We start from the raw sequence: 12,191 nt of genomic DNA on the forward strand, positions 1-12,191 counted from the left end.
GATCTCGCAGCGCTGCCCGCCTCCTTTCCGGCGCAGGAGGGAGTGGCCGCCCGGCCCGCCCCCGCGCCCCCGCCCAGGTCCGGACGCCGCCGCGCGGCGCTGCAGAGGCGCACGGCAGCCAATGGGCTCCGAGGGGGTGGGACTGCGGGCGGCTGTCACCCTCCCGGGGACGGGAGCGCGGAGACCGGGAGCGCGCGAGCCGCGGCCGCGCCCGGGCCGAGGGGGAGGAGCCGCGGGAGCGGGAGGAGGAGCCGCCGAGCAGCAGCCGGAGGACCACTGCTCCCCAGGCTGCGGAGGACCGACCTGGCCCCACGCCTGGCTCCCCGCGCCCCCGACCGCCAGCATGATCGCCGCGCAGCTCCTGGCCTATTACTTCACCGAGCTGAAGGATGACCAAGTCAAGAAGGTGAGCCCCGCCCGCGCCGCCGCCCCGCGCTCTGGCCGCGCGGTGCGTTCCGGCATCCGCTTTCCGCCGCAGCCTCCATCCTCCTGCGCCCGGCCTGCCCCAGGCCAGCGCTGGCCGGGCTGTAGGCGGCGGGGAAAGGCTTCGCCCTTTGATTCTCCCAGGGAGTGTGTGTGTGTTTGTGTGTGTGTGTGTGCGCGCGCGCGCGGTGGTGGTGGGGTTTGGAGGGAAGACCCCTGTGGCTGGGCTGCTTGCTGCAGTGTCCTTGAAACGGACTGTGGATGTCAGATGGGGCCACGGGCTGTGCGGGGAGGTGGCCTGTTGGCAAGGGACTGAACGCCGTGGGCGGAGGCGTGATCACAGAGATGCTGGGGAGGTGAGCGCACAGCAGGCCGGGGTGCTGACTGGAGGCCAGACATCCCATATTTCGGGTTCCCGGCGGAGGGGGCGGAGGGCATCGGGTGCTCCTAGAAGCTGTCACCCCGGCTCTCCCAGCTGTTGCCGCCGCTGCTTAATCTGAGGACGGAGTGACCCGCCTGGCTTCCCGGAACGCGGAGGAAGCCACCGGAAACTTTGCTCATAGGCCTCAGGACTGGATTGGCATGTCTGAATGGAATTTTTTATTCCTCTACGTGACTGCTCTCTTAAAGCTGTAATTTCCAGCCAGTCCAGGGAGCACAAATAAGAGACCGGGCTTTTGAGTTGGATGGAGGCTTTGACAAGTATGCTTGACACATGTGCACTTGCACATGGTTGCATCTCCCAGGTGTTGCTGCCTTTGGCGTATAAAATACTGTCTGCTGGCAGGTCTTCACGGTGCTGCTTCCTATGGTGGGAGATTCTTACGCTGCTCCCTTCTGCCAGCTTTGCCACCACGTTCTTAAGAAACAGTCCAGGCTGTAGGGAAAGGCCCATTTTATTAGTGCCAGGCCTACCACAGCCTCCTGACCCACCCACACCCTGAGTGGGTGACATTCTTGCCAGGAAAAGCTGGGATGGACTAGCAAAGTCAGCCTCACTTTAAAGTTCAAACAAGGGGCGTGTTAGCCACAGGTGAGAGGCATGAGCCACAGGCCTGGATTTTCTGCTCTACAAGCCACAGGATGTTCAATTTCTTTCTATCCACCACCTAAGACAACCCCTTCCTCTGGCACAATAGGAAACAGGCCTGATGAGGGTGACCTCATCAAGGTCACAGTGAGTTAGAGGCAGAGCCTGGGTGGGACCCAGGTCTCCGCCTTTCTTCACAGGGAACTTGACCAGCCTCCTCTTATAAATTAGCTGAAGGGGAGGTGCTGAGACCAAGGTCTTGGGGATGCTGCTTGGACCCTGGATCAGTGCTGAGTGGGGATCAGAGTGGGGCAGTTAGGACACAATCCTGGGACTCTGCCACGGTCCCTCATGGCTGTAAGTCACTGACTCTGAAGTGATATTCAATTTCACAGTGGGAATGTAAGGCCTGGATGAGTTCACTGCTCTCTCCCTGCACATGGTACCCTCTGTAGCTCAAGACAGCAGGCAGACCAACTGGGGTGGGGACTCATGACCTTGTAAGCCAACAGCGTCCACACCCACCACCACCACCAATTGTGGTCTCCAGGGCTGAATTGGGTTGAGTCAGGACTGCACTCAGTGGGACCTGTTTTATCAGGCACACAGCATCTAGTGGCCCTGCTATTCCCCCAGGCTCCTGTAGACATCTGAGTATGAGACTTGTAAATCGATCGATCCTCAAATCCCTCCTCCTCTGAGACTGGGAGTCTGACATCCCCTCCCTGCCCTCCTCTGGCCTCAGAACCTTGCCCACCACCACCACCAATTGTGGTCTCCAGGGATGAATTGGGTTGAGTCAGGACTGCACTCAGTGGGACCTGTTTTATCAGGCACACAGCATCTAGTGGCCTTGCTATCCCCCAGGCTCCTGTAGACATCTGAGTATGAGACTTGTAAATCGATCGATCCTCAAATCCCTCCTCCTCTGAGACTGGGAGTCTGACATCCCCTCCCCGCCCTCCTCTGGCCTCAGAACCTTGCTGGAGGACAGTCTTGAGGCCAAAGCTTCTACCAGATAATATTATTGGTCAACAAGAGTCTTCAAAACAAATGGCCTTCTTGCACCGATGGCTTCTTAGGCTGCTTCCTATGGTGGGAGTGTGGTTTCCTGCCAGGGGATCGATCACCTTGGCCTGCATCATGGGCTGAGTGGGAGGGCCATCGTGGGTGTGGTCCCCAGAAGCTGCCTGCTTGGGCTCCTGAGCACACTTGTTCTGATGGCCTAGTCAGCTTATTAGAGGCCAGCCCTTCCTACCCACACGATTGCAGGGAAAGCCGGGTGAGGGTGAAGGACTCCAAGCCTCACCCTGGGCTTTGCCTATGACCTGACGGGGACATAGAACAGTGGTGGGCAGCCATGATGATTCAGCCCTTCAGCTCTAGGTGGCCTTTGGGGCTCCGCAGATAGCATGGCACCAGCTTTTAACCCCTTTCCGTTTTCTTGCCTCTGGCCTAGGTGTAGGTGGAGGGAAGGTGGGGGTGACACCAGCGAAGGTTTACTGGGATTGCTCCGGACACAGAAGTCGTCATGACAAGGGTATTATTTCTCTCCCTCTGAGACATGTCAGTAATTCAACTTCATAAATCTGTCCTGGTTTGAAACAGGCCGAATGCCTGGCTTCCTGGCATGGAGCCCCATTTTCCAGACTGTGTCTGCATATTATTGATTAATAGAGCCCAGTGCAAAGAGTGTCCCGTCATTAGGCAGAACTAAGCCAAAAACATAATTTCCTTTCACTCTTCTAGTGCTTTTAGGAGGCACAGGTGCGCTTGTGAAAGATTCCATTCATCAGAACCCCAGACATCTGCTAATCTGCAGCCAGAGACTGGGTCCTTTGACCTCCAAGTAACTTTTAACATGCCTCTCATCTCACCAGCGTCTCCCACTCGGTTTAGCCATTAGGAACGTGCAGGAGGGTGAAGTATCGCATAGTCCTCTGCTTGTTTAGGAAAGGAAGAGGAGTCCAGCAAGGTCCGGAACTTGGCCTTTAAAGAAATACGACTTTCTTTTCTCCAGGGTTGTCAGAATGGTGAGCAAACGCCAGTGGGTTTTCTCTGGGTGGGATCCCCCTGACCTAAGTAATCCCCATTTGCCAGTGTGATTCGTCCCAAAGGCCAGGACCCAGGAGTCTTCAGAGTGCTTGGCCAAGGAAGGTGGGGGAGAGTGTGCTTCGCAGTTAAAGGGCTATTTACTCAGAAACCCATGTGTCCCAGCTGCAAAAGCAAGCATTAAAAAAATGCCCCTTCTTGTTCCTGGGTGAGAGGGATGAGTGTTAGAAAATGATGAAAAATGGCTCATGCATCTTTTGGTTCGGCGTCATACGCATATCCTGGAAGTGCCTCTCACTCCTTGGCGAACATTCATTGCGCAGTCCCTGTCCTCTGTACCTTGGATGTGCCTAGGACAGCGATTCTCAACCTGTGGGTTGCGACCCCTTTGGCGGTCGAACGACCCTTTCACAGGGGTTGTCTAAGACCATCCTGCATATCAGATATTTACATTACGATTCGTAACAGTAGCAACATTACAGTTATGAAGTAGCAACGAAAATAATTTTATGGTTGGGTCACAACATGAGAAACTGTATTTAAAGGGCCAGAAGGTTGAGAACCACTGGCCTAGGAGTTCTCCTCTGAGAGAAGCCCCAACACTTGATTTGGTTTGGTAATTTGGGGCTGTCGTGAGGGAATAAACTTGGAAAGTGGGTAGATAGGAGGGACTTTCACATCTGGCCAAGCTGTGCTGTCCTCCCACACTCCTGCTGTTCGCTGGAGAAGGCCTGGGCAGCTTTCTCCTACAAGGACTGGTTTGGCACGACTAGTCCCGACTCCCGTCAGGGATTCCTGCCTGACAGAATTAGCCGCTGGAGTGGGCTCTGAGCGTGCCTGAGGAGGCAGTGTACACCTCTGCGTCCAGGAAGCAGTCGTGGCGGCCGCTGGCACCTGCTCATTGGTTTGAGGACCTTTACAATCACATCTGATCGTGGGAACTCGGTGGTTTCTGCAGAAAATGTTGAAGTCCTTTATCATGTGCAGAGAACTGTGCTAGGCTGGGGGACAGCTATGAACCTGGTTGAAATGGTCGCTATTCTCATGGAGTATCAATAATTATTTGCTGTCTTATGGTGAGTGCAAAGCATAGAATGCCAGGAGAGCAGAGAGGAGCCAGAGGCCCAATCTTGGGTGGGAAATCACCAGCTTAGGAATTGCTTAAAGCCAGGCTGTCGATGTACAAAAGGAAATATTATACTTAGAAACTTTGTAAAGGAGAGGAAATGGTTACCAAATTGCAGTATTTCTTTCTCTCTTTTTAGTGGTTTGAGCATCCCAAAACACTCCATGGCTGTCTTATCAGATACCACGTATGTGTGTGTGTGCGCACGCGCGCGTGTATGTCTATATGTCAGGACCGGAGGCATTGACCCCGTGTGTCCCAGGGCACCCCCTCCCCCTCACAGCTCCCCAGGGCGTCCTGCTAGCTCCCTGGTGTGCAGCACCCAGAAGGCAGAGATTTTTATCCCCCCTTTAGAAACGGGGACTGGAGCGCCAGAGGAGATGAGTGACTTTCTCAAGGCCTTAAGAAAATCTGGAATGGGATTCAGAGGGTATTCTAGCTCCCTCTGCTTCTTTCCTCCAGAAAAACCCACCTTTGTTGATTTTAATGATTTACTTTGGAATGTGTATTAATGTGTGTACGGAGGAGTTAATTTTATATTATGAAACAGTTGAGGTGCATAAAAAAATACTGAAGTTGACATAACAGACACCCGTGTATCTGCTCCTCATTTGAGAAATAAAACACAATTATTACGTTACAGGCACAACTGAAGCCCCTTGTATCCCCATCGCCAGTTCCATCCATTTCTCCGTCCAGAGGTGACCTCTCTCCTGAATTTGGTGTGCATCGTTTCCATGCGTGATTTTATACTTTTATTACATACCATGTATCTATACGCAGCACATAGTGTTGCTTTATGGGATTTTAACCTTTGGAAATGGTGCTGTACTGTATGTATCCTTCTGCAGCTTGCTTTTGTTAGCTCAACAATCTGTATCTGGGATTTTTTTCCATGTAGCTCTATTTCATCGATTTAAGCTGCTGTGTGCTCTTACTTTGTGTGACTACAGTGCAATTAGTGTATCTATTCTTCCAATGGGCTTTGGGGTTTTCAAATTTTCGAGTTACAGTGTCATGCGCATCTCCAGTTCACGTGCAAGTTTCTCTAGGCTCTAGGCTGAGTCTGGGGTCGGAACTGGTGGGTGGAGGAGTGTGTGCATTTTCTCATTTTCAGGGTTTTGCCAAGTTGCCATCCTCCATGGTCGCACCGCAGTCAGAACTTTGTATGGGTTCCTGTTGCTCCATGCCACCCTTGGTGCAGTCACACCTTTAAAGATGTTTGACATTTTTAAAGACTCTGCTTTTTTTTTTAAGACGCTGCTTCTTGTCAGTTATTACCATTCACAATATAGCACTCAAGCTTGGTTTAAAATTAGCCCTTTCTTAGTGCATCCTATCGGGAAGTAGAGCCCTCCTTGCAAAGTATTGCTGAATGAAGTTGACAGCGCTCATTGTGAGCAGTGCCAGCCCCTTTGACTGAATGGTTTGCTGCTGAAATGTTTGCACTGAACCGAGGTGTTGGGGGGTGGGGGGTGGGGGGGAGGTAGATGCGAGAAAGGCTTATGAGGACTCTGTGGCTCCTTGTGATCTGGCATGAATCGGTTAAACTTTTCTGGGAATTAAAACACACACGTGGGCATTTGGCCACACACCCTCTCTCTTCCTGGGTGGATCCCAGCCGGGCAGGGCTGGTGGCTTATCAGTCCCTTACGCGTGCCCAGCTCTGTTAGAGAAAACTCAAGCCAGCAGCCTCTCCCAGACTGTCTTCCGTAAAAGGAGAGGGTGGCTGTGCCCCCGCAGGCACCGGGGAAGCTGAAATGTGGAGCCCGCGGCTCAGCCCTTCGCAGACAGAAGCTGAGGGAGAGGCCCGCTACTGCACGAGGCAGAAAATGTCGGATCACGTTCATCTGATTGCAAACCTGATTACAGGCTCGCAGACGCCGGGACCTGGAGGGAACCTCAGAGCGAAGGGCGCACTGAATGCCTACGGGGGTCTGTGTTTTCCCTATGAGGGGCCTTATTTCATCATTAATATAACAACACCAATCGAAACCAACCGAATGCCCGGCACATCTACTGCCAGGTTGATGCTAAAGGCATTACATCCCCACAGCGCCCCTGTGAGTGGGCCCTGTCATCATCTCCACTTTTGGGTGAGGCCTCAGATCATACACAGAAAGCCAGCCAGCATTCGGACCCACGTCAGATGGCAGTCCCTGCTTTTATTTTTTAATCGAGATAGAATTCACACACCAAAAAATTGACCATTTTCAAGTGTACCATTCAGTGGTTTCTAGTACAAGATTGTGCAACCATCACCACCATCTAATTCCAGAACGTTTTCATCAGCCCCCAAAGAAACCCCATATCCATTAAGCAGTGACTCCCCCTTCCTCCCTCCATCCAGCCCCTGGCATCTACGGATGTACTTTTTAAAAATGGATTTGCTTCTTCTGGACATTTCACATAAATGGAATCATACAATCCGTGGCCTTTGTATCTGGCTCCGTTCACTAAGCATGTTTTCGAGGTGCCGGGAGCCGGTCCATCCTTGCTGTTTCAAGGGACCTGGCATATATGGCATACTGTTCTTAATATGTTTGCTCCCTTTAGCGCCATGTGTTTTAACCAAGGTCACCTCTCCGAGAAAGGTTGTTTCCCCAGGTGGGGATCTTTCCCTGAGGTTAGGGAGGGGATACAACCCCTTAATTAAGTGCCAGGCGGGTAGTTAAGCTACATAATCTTTACTCCCTGGAATGGAGATAAGAAACGCCCTAACCTTTGTAATAGAAATTGACAGGATTAAAATCGGCTGGTATAAATACGGATGTAACAAGACAATAATCATCAGATCCACATCAGATCATCGTCAGATCCTAACCAGAACCTAGCCAGAGAACATGGCAAAAGATCCTGGACAGAACCTGGCTACAGAACTTCACTGGAGAACCTAGACAGAACATGGCAACCGAACCTGGCTGGAAAACCAGAACCTGACTACAGAACTTGGCTAAAGAACCTACACAGAACCTGGCTACAGAACCTGGCGGGAGACCCTGACAAGAGAACCCGACTATGCTGATCAACTGAACGCTGACCCCGTGCCATTCCTTCTTCGCCGACTCCGTCCACACCTTTGGGGATCCCTGGACCCGTTGGGGTTGGACCCCAGCATCGAGGTTCATCCATGCTGTAGCAAGTACCATCACACCATTCTTTTTTATTGCTGACTAATACTTAGCTGTATCAATATACCACATTTTGCTTATGCGTTTGTCAGTTGATGGACATTTGCATTGCTTCTGCTTAGGGGCTGTGAACAAATATCTGTGTACACAGTTTTTCTGCGTGGATATATGCTTTCATTTTTCTTGGGTGTATGCATAGCAATGGAAGGAAGGGCATCCTCTCCATCTAGAAATGGGGACCTGGAGGCCCCCACATGGTGAAGTGACTTGTCAACTTGACCACACAGCTCATGAGTGGTCGTGACAGGAACACTACCGGGTCCCCTGGCTCAGAACCCTGCTCTGTCATTTTGCTGGCTAGGGAAACAGATCTAGGAAGAGAAAGAGCTCTGGGGAGGGGCAGACCCTCCAGGGGCCCTGACTCCCATCTCTCCTTCCTCCCCAACCTCCACTCCACCAGCACACTGGCTGGTGGCTGCCAACCCCACCTCTCCACCCTCCACCACTCAGCTCCTCAGTGTTGACCAGCTCCCTCTGCTTGGGAAGGAAATTGGCCCAATAAAGTCACTTACAGTGAAATGTTAGGGATTTTTCCTGGTTTTCAAATTTTCTCCTTTCCCTTTCCATTTGCCCCCTCCCCCCATCCTTGTTTGCATTGAAAAGAGGACCTCCAGGGAGGGCACTGCTTACCCTGGAAGAAGACGCCCTGATGCTCTCTGTATGCCACTCCTAGCATTCTCTCCCAGCTCTGCCTGGACGTGCAGATTGACACTGGGGTTTGCTTGCAGCCTTTATTCAATCTGACTTATTTCTCTGATGTCCCCAGGTGCCTTCCGGGACCCTCTCGGGTGGATGGGGTGAGTGGAGTAGGATAACCGGGCCACCGTTGTAACGAAGGCACCATCTCACCTTTGCAGAGTTCTCCATTTACAAAATATTTTCACATGCTTTATTTAGTTGAGTCCTTACAGCAAGCTTGGATATATGTATTTCTTCCTGCATCTTATTTTTTTAAGATTTAAAAAAATTGATTTTTAGAGACAGAGGGAGCGGTAGAGAGAGGAACATTGATGTGAGAGCAGAGCATCGATCGGCTGCTTCCTGCACCCCCTACCAGGGATCGAGCCCATACCCGGGCATGTGCTCTGACCAGGAATTATACCAGCAACCTCTTGGTGCACAGGGCAATGCCCAACCGACTGAGCCTCCCCGGCCTGGGCTCTTCCTGCACCGGACATGTGGGGCAGGCAGGCTTCAGGAAGTGGAATTGACATGATCTTGATGGCCAGAACGCAGTAGGGCTGGGGTGGGATGCAGGCCACTCTGACACTAGTGGGTAGCTCTTGCCATGCGTGCAGAACTAGGACTGTTGTTCAGGGCTTGAGATGCCCAAGAGGTGCATTGTGGTGGTCTCCCAGAGAAGCCATCCCCCAAGGCTGCCAGGATGATGATGTGACTGGAGTGAGAGAGCAGTGCTGCCCAGAACCGTAGTCACCAGCCACGTGTGGCTACCGAGCACTTGGCGGGTCGGTTTGAGGTGTACTGTTAAATATAAAATACACACAGGATTCTGAAGACTTTGTATGACAAAAAGATAAAGTAGCTCATTCATAATTTTTAAAATATTGATTACACGGAATAATATTTTGAATATTGGGTTAAATAAAATATTATTAAAATTAATTTCACATGTTTTTTAAAAATGGGTACTAGAACGTTCACAATGACACATGCGGCTTGCATTATGTCCCCGTTGGACAGTGCTCTGCTAGACATGCTCTGCAATGGCTCAGAAGTTTGGACAGAAGCACTCTGCACTGGAAGCAGGGGGTTCCTGGGGTCCTTGGGCCCCTGTTTCCTCTTCTGTAAGACCTGGAGGCTGGAATCCATTACCTCTGAAGGATCCCTCCAGCTGGAGCAGTGTTGTTCCGTGGGCATCAAGTTCTCTGTGCCTCGGTTTACTTACCTGTCGGATGGGGTAAATGAGTCCTGCCTTACTACCTGCTCATGTATCAGATTAGAGAAGGGACGTAGGAACGCTTGGACAGTGTACAGAACATTGCACATGCTGGATGTTACCGTGGTGCTTCACCCAGAGCACACCTGGAGGCCTTTTGAGAGGTGTGGGTGGGGGTGGGGAGTGAAGCTTTCGGGTCACAGTGGGGAGGCAGCGGGGTCCCGAGTGGGGCAGTGGCCCTGGGTACAGACCTGCCTCGGCCACCGTGGGTTTCTGGAAAGCCTGCGTTCTGAGGAATCCAGGGTCATGGAGCTCCTGTGCGTAGGTGAGGGCAGTTTTCACTGTTGCTGTTTACTGGTGGGAAAGCAGAGCTGGACGGACTTGCTCAAGGTTAGAGAGGGAGACAGTGTCGCTGGCGGAAGCCAGGTCTGCTCCCACCCTGTGGTATTGGCGACTTAACGGTGTGAGCGTCTGGTTGTGTCCTAGTGAAAGGAAAACTGTCTGCACTTCAGAGCCTCCCTTCCCTTTTGTCTGGAGGTACCTGGGTCGCTGGGACTGTGAGTCTGGAGGCTGGCCCCAGGCCAAGCCATCCCGGCTCAGAATGAAGCCTGTTGTTCTTGCAGCGCCACATTCCAGGGCTGTTCTGTTCCCCTGGCGGGGCGGCGCCTCCTGTATTTTTAGCCAGGTCAGTATGACAGCTCTGTCTCTCTCCCCGGCAGGAAACACTTATTAGTGGGTGCCAAGGTCAAGGTCACTGAGGACCTTGGGCATGACCACGAGGCCTCCCATGGCCCTCTGGCAAGAGGAATCTGGGATAAGGGAAGGAGCACTGAGTTTGGAGCCTTAAGCTGGAGCCGCCCTGGTGGCTGGGTGCTCGGGGCCTTATGACTATACGGCCTCAGGCTCCTGCTGTGAAATGAGGTCAGTCACTCCCACCCTGCAAGTGTGCAGACTGGATCGGGGCAGGTCGAGGTGCCCAGCACGGGCCCTTTAAGCTTGCTGTTTCATCGTGGTTCCTGGAAGCTCGGTTTCTGGAGGTTATTCCTCCTGGCTTTTTGAGAGTAAAAAGAAGTGTGGTACGAGCAATCCCTGGTGCTTCATAGTGAAACAGAACTAACAGTTCAGAAGCATAAATACAGTGAAAGAGAAGGCCCCGAGAGCTGAGTCCGGACCTTGAATAGGAGCCTGGGAGAGGGAGCCGCCCGCACACGGCTCATTCAGCGCGTGGGAGGGACCTCTTGTTTGGTGATGCTCCCACCCATTTTCACTGGAGCCTCTGAAGTGGAATATTTTCCCAAACACATTTCCTCTGGTGACTTTCAGGTATTCGCAGGCTCTGGGAGGCTTGAATAGCCGCCTGGGAATCCTCATGGGGCTCTGTGTCCCTCAGGGCCTCTGTCTTGAAATGCAGATGTGGTGAGGAAGAGGGTGGGTTCGAGGCCGCCTGGAACACTGTCCCTCAGGGAGAGGCCGTTGGCCCCTCACAGGTCACCATGAGGCCAAAGTGAGGGCTGGGGCTGGAGAAGGGCTGGGCTGTTCAGGGAAGAGGAGCCTCGGCCTTATCTGAGCCAGCAAACCTGAGACTCCCGGGCGAGGTGTCCCCAGGGCCCTCCCGCCCAGCAGAGCAGCCACCCAGCCCAGCGGAGAAGCCACGCCGAGGGCTTTGGGGGGACACAAAAGGCCTGGAAGGCATGGCCCCTGCAACCCTGGGTCTAGCTGGAGACACAGACCATGCGTGTGTGGCTGAGGTCTGAGAAAGACTCATACTCTGTGATGTGTCCACCAGGGAGATGAATTCCTACGTAGTGACCGACAGCGAGGGGATGCGGTGGAGGGGAGCAGCCGGTGTTGGGCGGGCGGATTGTGGCATCCCTCCGAGAGGGGGTGAGTTTGGAGATGGGCTTTGGGAGACAGAGGAGCGGGGCGAGGAGAGGCCTTGTACAGGTCCAGCAATCAGTGGACAGTGGACCCGTGAGCACCTTTGTGGGTAAAGAGCCACTGTCAGGGCCCGGGGCTACGTGAGGGAGGGCAGCGGTGAGCTGGTTCCTGTAGGGAACCCACTAGAGCAAAGCATCTCCCCTTATGGCCAACTTCCTCCCTGTGACCAGCTGCTAAGAGCAGTACAGAAACTTGGGTTCCTCTGGCTACCACCCACAGCTGTGAGGTGGGGCTGGGCAGCCAGGTAGCCATGGGTAGGCAGGAAAAGGGGTGGGACCCTGCCGGGCGGCACACCCCCCAGCAGAGGGTCTCACTGGGCCAGGACCGATCAGAACAGATAATTCGTAGCTGGTGTGGGGTGAAGGAGGCTTCCTAAAACACACATTGCAGTGGCGTGCTATCTGCAAGGAGTGGACGGAGCTGTGGCTTTCATGCTGCCCGCATTCCCATGTCTCCTTGCTCCTGAAAGCCGTCGGCCTGGGTTCTCCCTGCGCTGAGCAAGCCAGGTACAGAGGAGCACAGGGCCAGGGATGG

At 53.2% G+C, this 12,191-nt stretch overlaps 1 protein-coding gene across 1 annotated transcript in view; it reads left to right on the forward strand.

Moving 5' to 3' along the window:
- Nucleotides 1-245: 245 nt before the first annotated feature.
- The window catches only part of HK1 (hexokinase 1), a 63,618-nt gene continuing 51,672 nt past the window's right edge, over nt 246-12,191 (forward strand). Inside the window, exon 1 of the mRNA XM_070432892.1 lies at nt 246-406. Coding sequence (XP_070288993.1) covers nt 344-406 — 63 coding nt within the window. The 5' untranslated portion in view covers nt 246-343. The remainder of the gene's footprint in view (nt 407-12,191) is intronic.

Source organism: Myotis yumanensis, unplaced genomic scaffold (genome assembly GCF_028538775.1).
Source record: "Myotis yumanensis isolate MYYU_CA2020_CCGP unplaced genomic scaffold, mMyoYum1.0.hap1 SCAF_13, whole genome shotgun sequence".
Lineage (NCBI taxonomy): Eukaryota > Metazoa > Chordata > Mammalia > Chiroptera > Vespertilionidae > Myotis > Myotis yumanensis.